Consider the following 15,105-nt stretch of genomic DNA (forward strand, 5'->3'; position numbering starts at 1 on the left):
CGCGAAATATTGAATATTTATATATATGAACAACTGTTTCAAGTGAGTTGAACTTAATCGATTTCGTATTCATTACTGACAAATAATTTAGAGCAGTTGATGCTAATAATGGAAAATGTGGTTCCGCTTTCAACCAGAATTCGATGGGATCAATGTCTTTAGAATCGCGCTCTTTTTCAATATGTCGTTTTCAATCAGCATTTATCACCCCTGGCGATGCATTAGAATTATTTGTTTACATTATTACAAAATAACAAAATGTTAAAATTAAAGTGAAAAAAAAATTTTCAATATTTTGCAAATAACATGCAAGTTAGAGAAGTTAAAATAATTTTACTTTACTTACTTACTTTTGAAATAATTAAGTTATGGATAAGGATAAATGTAATTAATAAAATAACACAGTTTAGTTGAAATCTCGATGAGTGTGAATATAGAAGGCATCAGACAAATTTAAAATTATAAATTAATAGAGTAAATAATTTAAAAAATAATATTCATAAAAAATGAATTTATTAATTTTAAAATTTTTCAAATTCGTATTTTTTAAAACTTTTATTTTATTAATTTACTCTATTAAAAATTTTAAATTTAATGTCTGCTACATTCACACTCATCTTACGAAAACTTGTGGCGCGCACTAGCGGAATGCGCGGAAAGTTCAAATCCTGCGCAGGTGTCAAAATGTCTAGCGGTAATTATTTATTGAAAACAGAGTAATTAGTGTAATTACTGAACAAATGAAGTGACTAATTTAATTTTTTTAAATAATATTACTCTATAAAAAGTATTATATGTTTTTTTTATTTATCAGAGATTGATAACCGATCTCAATATTTTTAAAAGAAAAATTCATAACCTATTTTTTGAATACTGAGTTTTGATAATTAGACAAAATATTTTTAAATAAAAAATGCTGCAAGTTCTGCGAGAGCGTTCGCAGAAACGTAAAAAATTGTTGGCACAAGCGGTAAATATTTTTTTTTTAATTTACTTCACTTGAATGATCTATTTATTTTTTTTTTTACTTTAGCTAGGAGTCGCGAATGTTGATGAGCTGCGGCAAGCCCTGGGCACAGAAGTCGATGGAGTCCAAAAAAAAAAAGCCAAAGTTCGGGTCATCAAATCAGAGGATGATAAAAGTAAAGACCAGAAAGACAATATCGTAGCGACAGATGAAATAGTCTACAAGGATTCATCAACATTTTTAAAAGTATGCTCCGAGATTTCCTGGTTAAATCACCATGTGTATGTTTTCCTAAATAGAGAAAAAGAATTTCTAGTATCGAAAATTAAAATAAAATATTTAACTTATGATCACAGGGAACACAGTCATCAAATCCTCACAATGATTACTGCCAGCATTTTATTGACACCGGGCAGCGTCCGCAGAATTTTATCCGCGATGTCGGACTGGCTGACAGATTCGAGGAGTATCCGAAACTCCGTGAGTTGATAAAACTCAAGGATGATTTAATATCAGAGACAGCGACTCCGCCGATGTATTTGAAGACGAATCTATCAACTTACAATCTCAAAGAACTTAATTGCAAGTTCGATGTTATTTTAATAGAGCCTCCATTGGAAGAATATCAGCGGACATGCGGTGCTACTAATGTAGAGCTTTGGAACTGGGATCAAATAATGGAACTAGACATTGGAGAGGTCGCAGCTAATCGCAGTTTTGTATTTCTCTGGTGTGGGAGCAGCGACGGTCTTGATATGGGACGTTTCTGTCTTCGCAAATGGGGCTTCCGTCGTTGTGAAGACATTTGTTGGATCCGCACCAATATAAATAACCCAGGACACAGTAAAAATCTTGACAGCAAAGCTGTTCTTCAGAGAACGAAGGAGCACTGCTTGATGGGAATTAAAGGAACTGTTCGTAGATCAACTGATGGTGACTTTATTCACGCTAATGTTGATATTGATCTGATTATTTCTGAAGAACCTGAGTACGGTTCTATTGAGAAACCTGTGGAAATATTCCACATCATTGAGCATTTCTGTCTCGGAAGAAGACGGTAATTATTTTTTTTCATCTTGTAATTTAATATTACAAATGTATTTTATTAATATATTTTTTTAAATTTGATATTTAGGCTACATTTGTTCGGCAGAGACAGCACAATTCGCCCAGGATGGTTGACAGTTGGTCCAGAGTTGACCAACACAAATTTCAACGCCGATTTGTACAGTGGCTACTTCACTTCCGGGCAAACTACGACTGGTTGCACAGAAAGAATTGAGGCTTTGAGACCGAAATCTCCGCCGCCGAAGGGCAAAGTTGCGGGGCGAGGTCGTGGGGCCTTCAATCGTGGCGGTCGTGGAAGAGGAAGATAAATTTTACATTAATTATTTACTTGATTAATTTTTATAAATAATTTAGAAAGTGACAACTATTTGAGCATATTTTTTTTTATAAATTAACTTGGGATAAATATAATTATAATTTAAGTGTATAAAATAATGTAAAATTTCCGATAATTATAATTTTTTAATTCCTGCTAAAAATTTGAATTTTTATCAAATGCTAAAATTTTTTTTTTTGAGACTTACCTTCCAGATGACATTTCTATGAGTAAAATTAATACTTAAGATTAAATTAAATTAAAACTAATTAATTTTTCAAAGTTTTACATTGACAGCAGACTTCACAATATAAAACTGACTAATAATCAGATTGAAATTAACCAGTTGCGAGGATTAAGAAGAAGCGGATAAGGATTCAGGTATTAACGCTGGTACTTTCGTTGAAGAAATCATTGAAGATCAAAATCATGACAACCCTTTCAATTCTGACGGCTCTGTACGAGTTGTAGGTGGAAGTCTTGAATATAGAGCCCTTTCAAAAAAATCCATAAGGGATTGCATGGAAACCCATGGGAATCCATATAGAAAAGTATGAATTTATGTAAGAATCCATAGGAATATTAATATTAATATAAGAGAGTATGAATTTTCATGAAAATCCATGTAGAAAACTATGGGTATTTGAATTCCCATATAGATTTTTTTGATAGGGAGAGTACAGGCCATAGGTCTGTCGTAATTATAAATAATTACGGTGTAGGTTTTTTAAAAATAATCTTAAACTAAATATTAATATCTAATGTGAAAACTTAAATAATTAACTTCTAATTAATGAGTAATTTGATTATAATTATTTTTTCAATATAAAATATATACATAATTGAACCTTCAGAAATAATAAACCTTTATTGCATATGAAAAGTTAATAATAATAAAAAATCGGATAAATTAGATATATATATGTCGGATTATTTTGTTTTTCAACGCGAACCAGTTTTTAAACGCGCGCTTAAATTATTTAAAGGTAAATATCATTATTTATTACTATAAATAAAGTAATGAAAAATTTTAATTAATAATAATTATTGATCATTACTCGGTTAATAATTAATAATATAATTTATATATTTACACTTTGGAATTTTAATAAAATAGTCCACTAATTAATTATTTCTTTTTTTCTTATAATTATCATACATAAATATTAATAATAAATTGTGAGAAGAAGTAATAAAAAACTTTGTATTTTAAAAATATTGTTATTGTAATAGTGGATTGTTAATTATAATTATCAATAAAATATACGGAGATGTGCTATATAATTGCTCATTATAGTTTTTTTGAGCAGCAAGCATTGCTTTTCTTCAATTGTTTACTTTCACTGTATTTACACTTAAACTATTTGAGATCAAATTAATCGTTTGTACTCTCTAGGTTTAATAAGACATGATTGTTATTTTTTTTTTCCTTTTTTTTTCAAAATTTATTACAAATTAAAAAAAATTGTCTAGCGTTTTTTAAATCTTTTCAATTCAATTAATTAATTAATAATAATTATTTTTGTTCCATCATTCTTTGGGGATACATCGAATGTCAGTGGGTAGTAAAATAATAAATCGTCTGTACTTTAAATTAATTAAAATTAACAAAAAAAAAGTAAAATAAAAGAAGAAATAAAAATAAAAATATAAATATAGTCATCTTCTAATACACTAAGTGATTAATTTAGTAATTATTCCAACATCCGATTTATTTATTTACTCGATTTAAATTGCACTTATGACCAATGAGCGAGTAAGTACTGATGTTAAAAAAAAAAAATTTTAATAAACAAACGGCAAGATTATTTTATAATTTTAAATAAAAGATAAAAATATTTTCAATTTTCCCGTGAAAAAAATTAATCAATTAAAAAAAAAGAAATTTAATTTAATTGAAGACTACAGATAATTAATAAAATAAATCATAACGTGAATATGATATGTAATAATCATTGTGCTGTTAAAATAATTATTTATCACCGGTATCAAATAATTAAGAATTTTTTTTTTCTATTTCACGGTGCAAAATTTTTCTTGCGCCAAGAAATTCTTTTTTTTTGTACAATAAATAATATAATATATCTTTTTTTTTTTTTAATATAATTTCAGCACAATAATAAAAAAAAATGAAAATTTAAATCGAGTAATTGGAGGACGGGATCGGATTGGCATTGCTGTAGATAAATAATAAAATAAAAAAAATAATAAATATAATTCATGCTTAGCAGATGGCAGGCGGGAGTAGTTGCGATGGTTGATGCTAGTAGATTGTAATTGAACAATAATCAACTGGTAATTTTTGTTCAAAGCGGTTGAAGTATTTTCTAGTTGCAGTGATATCAGGAGAAACTAGTCGATCGTCTAATCAGTGACGAACATTAGGCTCTAGCTCGGGATATTGGATATGGCCCACCATCAGTCATGTCACAAACTCACAAATACGTTGACTCCCCTGTAAGCAGACCCAGTTACAGTCAAGAAAATATTAGTATTTTTAATTATCACCTCTCTTTTATTGTTAATTAAGTGCATTTTAACTTCTGTTGGCTTATTTACTTTTATCCCCGTGATTATTGCCGTTCGAAGTAAGCAATTGTATGTACAGAAATGCATGCATGAGAAACAGGACCAGAGTAATAAGCAAATTTATATTTACATATAAAAGTATGTGAAAAATTATACGATATATACTCGTTTTTTATTACTTCTAAATTATTGTTTTTTTTTTTATTTTTAATTTCTCACTCATCCTTACATTCATCCAATTCCAATTTATTTTCATTTTAAAATTGCTTTGTCTCTTCTCTTCTTTAACATCATAATTTAATCCAGTATATTTATGTAGATAGAAAACAATGCAACGTGTGCATAAATAAAAAAAAAATAATGATAAAAAATACGTGACAAAAAAAAATATAAAATACGAATGAGAATTATTTATTTATTATTTTTTTTTTAGTTCCTCTTATACTTTTACGTCCTATTATTTTTCTCCTTAATCTATATCATTACAATCATTTGATAAAAGTAATAGTATGTCAGAGGAGCTCACATATTTTTTAAATATTTAAATATCATGGATAAAAAAAAATAAAATAAAATAAAAAAAAAAAAGTTTCTCTCATTGTTTATTTAATTAAATAATAAAATTGAAGTTGAACTACAGTGCTAGTAATTACGGACGAGATATTTTTAAAATTCGTAGATTTAAAAAAAAAAGCGAATATATTTTTTTTTATTTAGTCAATTTTACTTTTATTTTTTTAAATATATAGATATATTTTTGTATATCTTTTCTAAGAATGTTTTTTTTTTCGAGATTCATCTCACAATTGTTATAGAATTATTTATTTTTTACTTATGTTTTATTTGTAATTATTTTTAATATTACTATTTATTTATTTATTGATTTATTTTTAAAAAAATTTTTTGATTAAACATTTATATATTTCCCTACTATTATCTTGCATCCGTTTATCATTACGAAATGCCAGGAAGGTACGTACGCGAATGTACAATAATATATAGCCTCGCACACCGCAAAATAACATTTATTTTAATTAATTAATTAATTAATAATTATTAATTTAATAAAATCATACAAATACAAATCATATTAATTTTCAAACAGCTGCAATTTTATCTAAATTCATTTAATTTAATTTAAATATTTTTACAAAAGAAAATTTATAGTGTAGCATTTTTGTTGAATAGGACCGCACTATTACAATAAAAATGCTAATTAGGTGCAAAATATATTTAATTATAATTATTAATTTAAAACAATTAAAATTAATATATATAATAATTTACAAATTCATTTAATTTTGCACCGTTTTAATTTTTCTAAATCACAATAACTAATTACAATAATAATAATAATTTATGCAACTGTTGAAAATCTCATGACTTTGACAGCAGTATTTCAACATATATTTAAATTAATATCTATAGTAAATATTAAATATAAAGATTAATTATTTAAGATTTTTAAATTTATATAAATTCGAATTTTAAAAAAATTTTTTTCGTTTGTCAAAACACTGCTGTCTTACGAGGGGATATTATTAATAACAGTATTTAAATTATAATTAATAATCATTCCACACATACAACACACATTGTTCATAAATTTGTTATTAAAAGTATTTTAAAATTTTTCATTTTTTTTTTTTATTGCTACGTAAAAATTTTAAAGTACTTTTAATAACTATCCTAATATTTATCAATTGATTTTTAATTTTTTTTCTCTCTTTCTTTATTACATACACATACATCACATACATAATAGTCATACATTTACGCTCGTTAATAGGCACTCTCACGTACGCTCGCAATTTAAATCTCTACGCACAATTATTGACTTATAATTTATCACTTATGAAAAATAGTCTTACTATCTTATATATATATATATAAATATATATTTATTTATATATATATATTGAAATTTTAATCGCCGTAAATCAATGAATATTTATAATTATTATATTTATAAACATTCTTATCCTCTCATATTAATTCTCATATATTTACATATAAAATTTCAAATTATCTTTGTATATTAAAATGAATTAATTAAAATTTTAAAAAACTACTGAAATATTTTTATTCAAATTTCAGTTTTATCCAGAAATAAATATATAATTTGAGAGGAGAGACTTTGTTGGGATTTTCTACGACGAATTTAAAAAAAAAATATTGAAATAATGAATTATTTAAATTAAATTTTAAATTATTTAGTTTCTTTGATGTTTAACTATTATTGCGTGATATTTGAAGCTCGGAGGGATGAATTGAGTTGATGATAGAGGGCATCGAGTTGTCACGGGCTCACAAAACATCAATCATTCCTCCATCAGATAGTAGACGGTATCGGCCAACACGTTGATCCATGTCCACTGGATGAGAACAGACACACACATTTTGTAAAAATTTTTCATATTCACTTGTCTATTATCTGTATCAGTATCAATCATCATCATTATTGTTTTTTTGTTCCATTATTTTTAAATTTGTGTTCACTTGTGTGTCGTTTTACAATGTGTACTTTAACGCGTAATCATGCAGTGAATTACATGCTATCAAAAAATATATATAACAAAATACCAAGGGACACAATATATATATGTACATAGACATATATATATCATGTATAAATACAAACAATCAAATTTAAGATTCAAATTCAAATTTTCCTACGTGCGTTACTGACAATACAATTAAAAAAAAAAAAAAAGAAAAAAAAATAGTGCAGTAAAAAAAAGAGTCTAACATTAAATTATTTAATTAATAATTATTTGTTTTACGATAAATATATAACACTATTAATATCACATCGTAATAAATATACAAATACAATCGTTTTATTTTAATTTTACTTAATAAGTCTCGTAGATTTCGTGGATTTTTTTTTACTTTATAAATTTAAATAATTAAATAGACGATAAATCAGGAACGCGTGTCCTCGTAATTAAAAAATTTATAAAACATTTCTACTCATACATTAAGACTTTCAATAAACAATTTACAAGAATTTAAAAAAAAGAAAAGTTTTTTTCTAAAGAAAAGTTAACTGATGAATTTTACAGACGATTGCGTCGATTAAAAAAAAATTATTCTATTTTTCTCGTATAATAATAATAATTATCATAACCGATTATTATTATTATTATTATAATTTTTTAAATTTAAATTCGATCGGTGTTTTTTCTTCTGGTAAAACATCTCTCGTCTCGTGTGTACTTGTACGAAACTCTCACACATTCATGGTCCATCCAAATTTATTCTTCCTGGCGCTACGATAAATAAAGACATTCAACTATCGATAAATTATTATTTTTTAATAATTAATGAATAGTAATGATAATTTAATTGATTTAAAAAAAAAAAAAAAAAAAAAAAAAAAAAAAAATTATAACAAGACGTCACGGATTCATTTTATCACACAATGTCACATTTTTAAACATTAATTTGATCGTAATAAAAATATAAAATTATCGCGTATTTCAATTTAAAATATTAGATTAATAATAATAATAATATTAATAATAATAATAATATAATTGTGTAGAATTAAATAATTTTGTGACAAGTGCATAGAGGGATTGCGTGCAAATTTGCAAAGGTGAGACACATGCCTTTCATTTGAGCAAAAATTAACTTGAGTTAAGAAAAAAAAAAGAAAACAAGATGCAATTACATGAAAAAAAAGAAAACTAATAAATAAATAAATAAAAAAAGTGTTGTCTGTTGAAGATAAATTTATAATTTAAAAAAAATTCCGGTTCTTAATTATCAAAAAAAAAAGTTGTTGACCGGGATGTACGCGCAAATGCGGACAATCTTTTAGCAATAGAATTACTCTGTGCGCTCAAATCATTATCAACACGCGAAATAGAACTCTCAATACATGGTTTTAAATCATTATTGTGTCGCTTTTGTGGTGGTGGTGGTGGTGGTTGTTGTTGTTGTTCTTGTTGTTGATTATTATGATGGTGATGATGTTGATGATTCTGGTCATGTGTTGTACGACTAATACTGTGCGTAAGCGGCTGGGATTTCGCCATCAGAAATACTGAGGACTCACCTGATTCCCATCCATCCTCGTCGCCAGTTGTGTCACATTCGCTACTATCTGCGTCACTTGACTCACTTGGACTCTCTTGTCCGCTTATACCAATTTGTACATCAGTTCTGGGAGTTATTGCTGGCACTGCTTGTGATATTCCACTGCCGGGTCCGTCCCATGGTCGGTTCATTTGTAAATTTACCTGGATAAAATTATATGTTATTAATATTCATGTCTCGAGGAATTTTATTTCTTTTTTTTTTTTTTTTTTTTATAGACTTTTTTTTTAATTGTCATTTTATTTTATAATCTTATCTAAGTATCCAAGGATTGATAAAAAAAAAATTATTAGACTTTACTAAAGTATCAATTTTATCAAGTAATATGATTATATATGTTGTAAAAATGCTAATAAAGCATTTAGTATCACCGGCATGGTAAAATATATATATGTATATATTTTTTTTTATTTATCCAATTAACTTTTTTTTTTATAAACACGATCCAACTTATGTTTAAAATATTACTTTATAAAATAATTTAATTATTCTCAGGCTTGAAAAAAATATATACATATATATTTATATATATTTTATTTGTAAAAAACAAGTACCTTAAAATCAGAAGGAAATATTTTATGACTTTTGTCTTTATGTGCATCATCCAAACCCCACTTATCAATTTCAAGAACAAGAGTCGGTGGCATTGGACCGAGACTTGCCAACGAGCTGGTTCTTGGTTTTGAATGTGCATTTGCTATTGCTGGAAATTCCATTGCCGTTCCATCACAACTCAATGCTCTTGCAGAACGTTCAACACGCATTTCCTCACTGTCGTTATCAGACGACGGATTGTCACATACAAAAAATGTATTGAACCAAAAATGAAATAATTTTTCCTGCAATTATAAATAAATAATAATTAAAATAAAATTTTATTTTATAACGTAATTAATAGTACTCACTTTTCTCTTCATCTTAGGTTTCTTATTAAAAAAATCTACACGGATATCACCTGTTATTGAAACAGTATGATTTAATGGAATACGAATTGAAGGTGTACCTTTTTTAACTTCAATAGTATCCGAACTAAATATACGTTTATTATCTTCCGATATCACAAAATGCAAATCTAAAATTTAAAAATAAATAAAATAATTTATTATCTTATAATAAATTAAATAAATGATATCATAAATACTTACAGCCTTGATTACCATTAAAAATGGGAATTGGATCCAGGGTAATTTGCCGTAAAAGAAGCGTGACTGGTTGGTAGATAAGACCTTTTTGTACAAATGAGGCATAATAACCAACGTACCTCCTTTGCGAGGGTATCGTAACTCCTTTACTATCAGTCGTCCTTTTCGATCCATAAAATGTCAATGCATCCAATGCCGTTGGAAATTGTTTTGTGTGAAGTAAATAGCAGGCAACCATAACACCTGTTCTACCTTTGCCAGCTTTGCAGTGCACTGCAGCAATATTTTTACAATCCTGTGATAGCCAATTGTGTACGTCTTCACAGAATGGTTTTATTTGTTCAATATTGGGCGGATTGTGGTCGTCGAATGGATACTCGGCAACTCTATTTTTAAATTTTCTAGGATCATACGACCTCTCTTTACAGAGATTGTAAATTTTGTAATGATCTTTGTGTCTAGATTCTAAAAATTTAACCACATCGTCAATGTGATTTCTATAAACACCTTCGAGTTTTTCAGCCGGAAAACCCATTGCTATTAAATTAGTCTGTATATCTGTAAAAAAAAAAAATTATTATCATTATTAAAGTCATTCTCAGACAGTCTCTTACTTTTTAAAATTTCAAACGAACCAACTGTCATAAGCGTATCAAAATGTTATCAATTAATTAAAAAAAAAATTACTTGCAGTTGATGTCAATTGGGAGTTAAAAAAAAATTTGGAAAAAAAATTTCAGTAAAATCTTTATGTAAATTTTATAATTCAAATTTTAAAATTTTGTTCAGCTCCTCATTTATAACAACTGCAAGTATTTTTTTTAAAATTTTATATCTTGACAAAATTATCCTTTTTTCAATCAAGGTTTCAATTATTTTTCTTATTAATTAATAAAATTTTAATACAGCTCTAACAGTTGAAAGTCATTGCATATTTTTATCAGTATATTTAATTAAAGAAAAAATATATAGATATATAAATATACATACATGTGAGATCAAGGTCAAAGCCATCTTCAGTAAAACGTTTACGACGTTTGCTCACTAGCCCCTTGATAGGGTTAGTCATCTTCATGTTACTGATTGTATTGGCCATGCTTGGCTGAGTCCACTCTTCTAACTCAACAGGAGTTGATCCTACCTCTGAACACTCACTGATTGTTTCGCCCAAATTATCTCCACTACCCTTAACCTGTCAACAAAATAATCATTTAATTAATTTTCTATAAATATTTACAATATTATAATTAAACGTCAGTACAAATAAAGTAACAATGACAAGCCAACCTGTGTCCTGCTGGCCACGGCGTCACTCGAGCCCAGTTCTGGTCTTCCTTGTTCCTCCAGACAAACATGGAGGGGTGTTACCGATGCCGATATGTGCTCAGAAATTTTATTATTCAGCCGACTGCTAGAGGGTCTCCTACAGGAAAAGCATATACCCATCAATGCGTAGAGCATAGGTCCTGGAAGTTTCCCGTCTTGTTATCCATCATTTAAATTTCCCATCTCTTCCAGTAGCTACAACTACCAATCTAATATTACGCAAATTTTCTCTTTTCTTCACAACCTTTCTACTATAACTATTATTATTTTTTTTTAATTATCACCCTGGAGGACTCAACTCGACTCGATCAGACCCAATTATTTAACTCTAAACAAACAGCATAAATACTCACTATGGTTAAATTCGGACGGAGCTCATGGTGTTTGACTCAGACCTTCTAGACATTCTGTAATCACAAAAACAATAATAAATAAAATTATATCATTAAATAAAATAATAAATATAATTTGACATATAGAGTTTTATTAAAATAATGGCTATCTTAAAAATTGAAAGGGGTATATCAGTAAGTTTACTATCTCCATCAATTTTGTGAGCGTCATACTATCAGCAAAGAGATCCGGAGTATTTCGCGCGACATGCATCGTGACACTCCCACTTTTTTTTAACGATAACCGCGATGCCATGCGTCTCTCCCTCTCTCCCACACTCTTGCAAATAAAATATACATAAATATATATACATATATATACATACATATACATATATACACACACACATCATCATGATCATCATACACTATATACATTATATCAACAGAACGTAACTTCACCAGCTTATTTTATACCATCAAGCAGAAAAACCACATGCGCGACCACCGAACTCACAGAGTAGAGAGTTAGCACGCCAACGGAGGGCGAAAAAAAAAATTAACTCGGCCTCGAGTATCGCGATATTTTTTTTTATCGCTGAAATAAATCGTCAAGGTACACACGCGTAATCTCATCTCACACAATTTTTTTTTTCGCTCTTTTTTTTTTTTCCTTTTTTTTATCCGTCACACTCACGAGATTCACAAGTTACTGGCGTAGTGTACGGCGGGCTACGTTAAATCTTGGCAGAGGTATCTGTTTGATGTGGACGGACGAATGAACGAATGAATACAGGAGACAGGATAACGCCGGTATGTTTTCTGGTTGGATCCTTCACACAGGGAATCAAGTTTGCAAAAGACGCTTGGAGGCATCCACACTTAAACGATCAGGGAACTCGAGCAATCGCCATTCTTTAGCTTCTCTACCTCGCTCGCTCCTCGCTTACTTACTTACTTACTTACTTATACTTAAACATTAACTTACTTACAGTATCTCCGTCTAACTCCTGCACAATATAACCGTAGTTTATTCTATATCTACGCTCTCTTTCAGCACAATCACGATCACGATCACGACTACGACTACGGTTACAACTATGAGTACAAGACCACGAGTAAGACAACTACTCTCTCATGAAGGTGCACGAGGAGAGACTCCATGTACACGCACTAAACCGTGAGCAAGAGTTAACTAAAATAAAGAGAGACAACGGGTTAGTATACACGAGAGTATGTAAAGAAAACGGCAGTATCTATATATATATATATATATATATATATATATATATATATGTTATATACCTGCACACGTGAAAAAACTCACCGACAATGCATCAGAGCGCCGCAGGTGTGTCTCACTCCGGACGAGGTTGAGGTTGGGGGGACTTTTCTTTATTTCCAACTTGCAAATAATTTAAAAAATAACCCAAATATTTTTCTTCATATATTTAAACACATGCATCTACTCACACATATATTTTACGCTCATTTAGACATATATGACCGTGTATATATATATTTATAAAACACTTATACACATTAATCTAATCGGGTCAGCCAGATTTTCGCACTGGCCGCGTACAGCACACAATCTAATCCCAATATGTATTATACATATATATATATGTATATATATTAATATATATACGAATCATGAAATCAACGATGCCTCGACACGATATAATTCCCAGACTGCGTTTCGCTAGTCGAGTGCCACTCTCGGCGGTCATTAATACAAGCAGGAGAAGTGGACTGAGTTAAATAATAAAAGGAGAAAAATAACCTGAAAATAAAAAAGTAAACAAATAAATAAAATAAAAGTTTAAAAGACAGAGGAGCAGTAAAACGAAAGAGCTAAAAGTCACGCTCAATTAGCGGACGGAAGTGCTCCTCATAGCGTCCATCTCGGGTACATGTTTTTTATCCTCACTCAAGTTCTCTCGGTCCTACTGCTTTGATTCGCGTTTGTTGGACCTCGGATCTTTGGATGTTGGTTATTTTTCTACATACGCCAACATGCATTCGCTTTTACCTCGAGTTGTTTTTGGGTATTCACGGGGGTTAAAGAAACTAGCGCGAACACCATGTTCTCATTTCACGTTTACGATTGTTTTCTCACTCGCTCACTCACTCACTCATACGTTTACTCTCGCGTAGCCCCTTTCTTTTTGTGATATATATATATATATATATATATATATATATATATATATATATATATATATATATATATATAAATATATGTGTGAGTATGTACTCATCGTAAGCAAAACGCACACGTACGGTTTGAATAGATGTAGATTTTTTAAGCTTAGCTTAAACTCGCGCGCACGTACATACACAATTAAAAATAAATTCACACACTTACTCTAGTGTATTTATCCTTTTTCCTGAAACTGTTTTTTATTTCTAACCAACTCCACGGCTCCCACTTTTCCACTTGCGTTGAGTTTGTTTAAAAAATTTTTTATGGATCACAACATACCAGCACAGTTACAGTTATTGGGGTTTCGGACGACTTTTTTTAGCGGATTATATGTCACGGAGGAGTTATTAATTGTTGGACTCGCGAATTATAATATAAGAACACCACCGGCCCTATGGCATTACAAGGGAGGGCAACGGCTTTGTCCTGTTGCGGCCTCAATGGCAGACAACTGTCGCTAAACGACTTGGTGGCGCTACTTGCCTGACTTATCACTCTCTGCGCAGTTTCGTTTTTGCGCAGGCGCGGAATTAGCGCTTCGAATAAAATCGCGGGAATTTATGATTTTGTAATGATACTGACGTTAGCGGACGTTTTATAATTTTTGAATTTTTTTTTAAATGATAAATTGTAAAAAATTAACACATCTTGCTTCAAAAAATATCTTATATTAATAAATAAAAACTTGAAGTACAAATTTTTTTATCTAAGCATAAAAATATTTTGATTTTTAAACTTAAATCTACGAATTTTTATTGTGCTGTCAACGAAACTTGAAACAGGAAGTTAAGTCGTAAATAATTATAATGCTGCACCACAAAAAATATTATACATTTAAAAGTTATTGATACATCGTTATGAAAACTATCTGCTAAAATAGGAATTATAGTATTAAAGTAAATAGTATTACATATTTATTAATCATACTTGTGAAACAGATGTATACGTATTATGTACGTCTATATTTAAAATGGCTGCCTTACAATCAATGATCTATCGTATAGCCGTTTTATAACTTTTTATTATAAATATTTAAATTATTTTTTGAGTTTATTTATTATTTACTACAAGTTAATAAAAAATTGCTTCTCTACGACTTAGCTGTATCCACA

The 15,105-nt window shown here is 28.9% G+C and overlaps 2 protein-coding genes across 6 annotated transcripts; one reads left to right on the top strand and one right to left on the bottom strand.

Moving 5' to 3' along the window:
- Positions 1-666: 666 nt before the first annotated feature.
- On the top strand, positions 667-2,508 carry LOC103571070 (N6-adenosine-methyltransferase non-catalytic subunit). 2 transcript variants are annotated; one of them, XM_008549063.3, is made up of 4 exons: positions 667-970; positions 1,034-1,213; positions 1,324-2,024; positions 2,103-2,508. In XM_008549063.3, the coding sequence occupies exons 1-4, from the start codon at positions 914-916 to the stop codon at positions 2,341-2,343; spliced, it is 1,179 nt and encodes a 392-aa protein (XP_008547285.1). In that variant the 5' UTR covers positions 667-913; the 3' UTR covers positions 2,344-2,508. The 2 variants fall into 2 exon arrangements, with proteins under 2 accessions (XP_008547285.1, XP_014298002.1); XM_014442516.2 differs by lacking the exon at positions 667-970 and having other exon boundaries at positions 1,121-1,248.
- Positions 2,509-3,464: 956 nt separating this feature from the next.
- Positions 3,465-14,434, bottom strand: LOC103571159 (phosphatidylinositol 3,4,5-trisphosphate 3-phosphatase and dual-specificity protein phosphatase PTEN). Of its 4 annotated transcripts, none has more exons than XM_014442552.2 (8): positions 14,156-14,434; positions 11,414-11,859; positions 11,117-11,318; positions 10,130-10,684; positions 9,890-10,056; positions 9,539-9,823; positions 8,944-9,127; positions 3,465-4,806 (listed from the first exon to the last, which is right to left on the bottom strand). In XM_014442552.2, the coding sequence occupies exons 2-8, from the start codon at positions 11,585-11,587 to the stop codon at positions 4,787-4,789; spliced, it is 1,587 nt and encodes a 528-aa protein (XP_014298038.1). In that variant the 5' UTR covers positions 11,588-11,859; positions 14,156-14,434; the 3' UTR covers positions 3,465-4,786. The 4 variants fall into 4 exon arrangements, with proteins under 4 accessions (XP_014298038.1, XP_014298035.1, XP_014298036.1 ...); XM_014442549.2 differs by lacking the exon at positions 3,465-4,806 and adding an exon at positions 4,817-7,255; XM_014442550.2 differs by lacking the exon at positions 3,465-4,806 and adding an exon at positions 4,817-8,152.
- Positions 14,435-15,105: the final 671 nt, after the last annotated feature.

Source organism: Microplitis demolitor, chromosome 7 (genome assembly GCF_026212275.2).
Source record: "Microplitis demolitor isolate Queensland-Clemson2020A chromosome 7, iyMicDemo2.1a, whole genome shotgun sequence".
In the NCBI taxonomy this organism is placed as follows: Eukaryota; Metazoa; Arthropoda; class Insecta; order Hymenoptera; family Braconidae; genus Microplitis; species Microplitis demolitor.

What these genes read in the sequence shown, in the direction of transcription:
- LOC103571070 (XM_008549063.3), top strand. Translation starts at nt 914, where the DNA reads ATGCTGCAAGTTCTGCGAGAGCGTTCGCAGAAACGTAAAAAATTGTTG. An exon ending in AAAAATTGTTGGCACAAGCG is followed by an intron (nt 971 to 1,033) that starts GTAAATATTTTT and finishes TTTTTACTTTAG; the next exon opens with CTAGGAGTCGCGAATGTTGA. An exon ending in TTCTGTCTCGGAAGAAGACG is followed by an intron (nt 2,025 to 2,102) that starts GTAATTATTTTT and finishes TTTGATATTTAG; the next exon opens with GCTACATTTGTTCGGCAGAG.
- LOC103571159 (XM_008549206.3), bottom strand. Translation starts at nt 11,587, where the DNA reads ATGCTCTACGCATTGATGGGTATATGCTTTTCCTGTAGGAGACCCTCT. An exon ending in CTTTGACCTTGATCTCACAT is followed by an intron (nt 10,685 to 11,116) that starts GTATGTATATTT and finishes TTTTTTTTACAG; the next exon opens with ATATACAGACTAATTTAATA. An exon ending in TTTTAATGGTAATCAAGGCT is followed by an intron (nt 10,057 to 10,129) that starts GTAAGTATTTAT and finishes TTTAAATTTTAG; the next exon opens with ATTTGCATTTTGTGATATCG.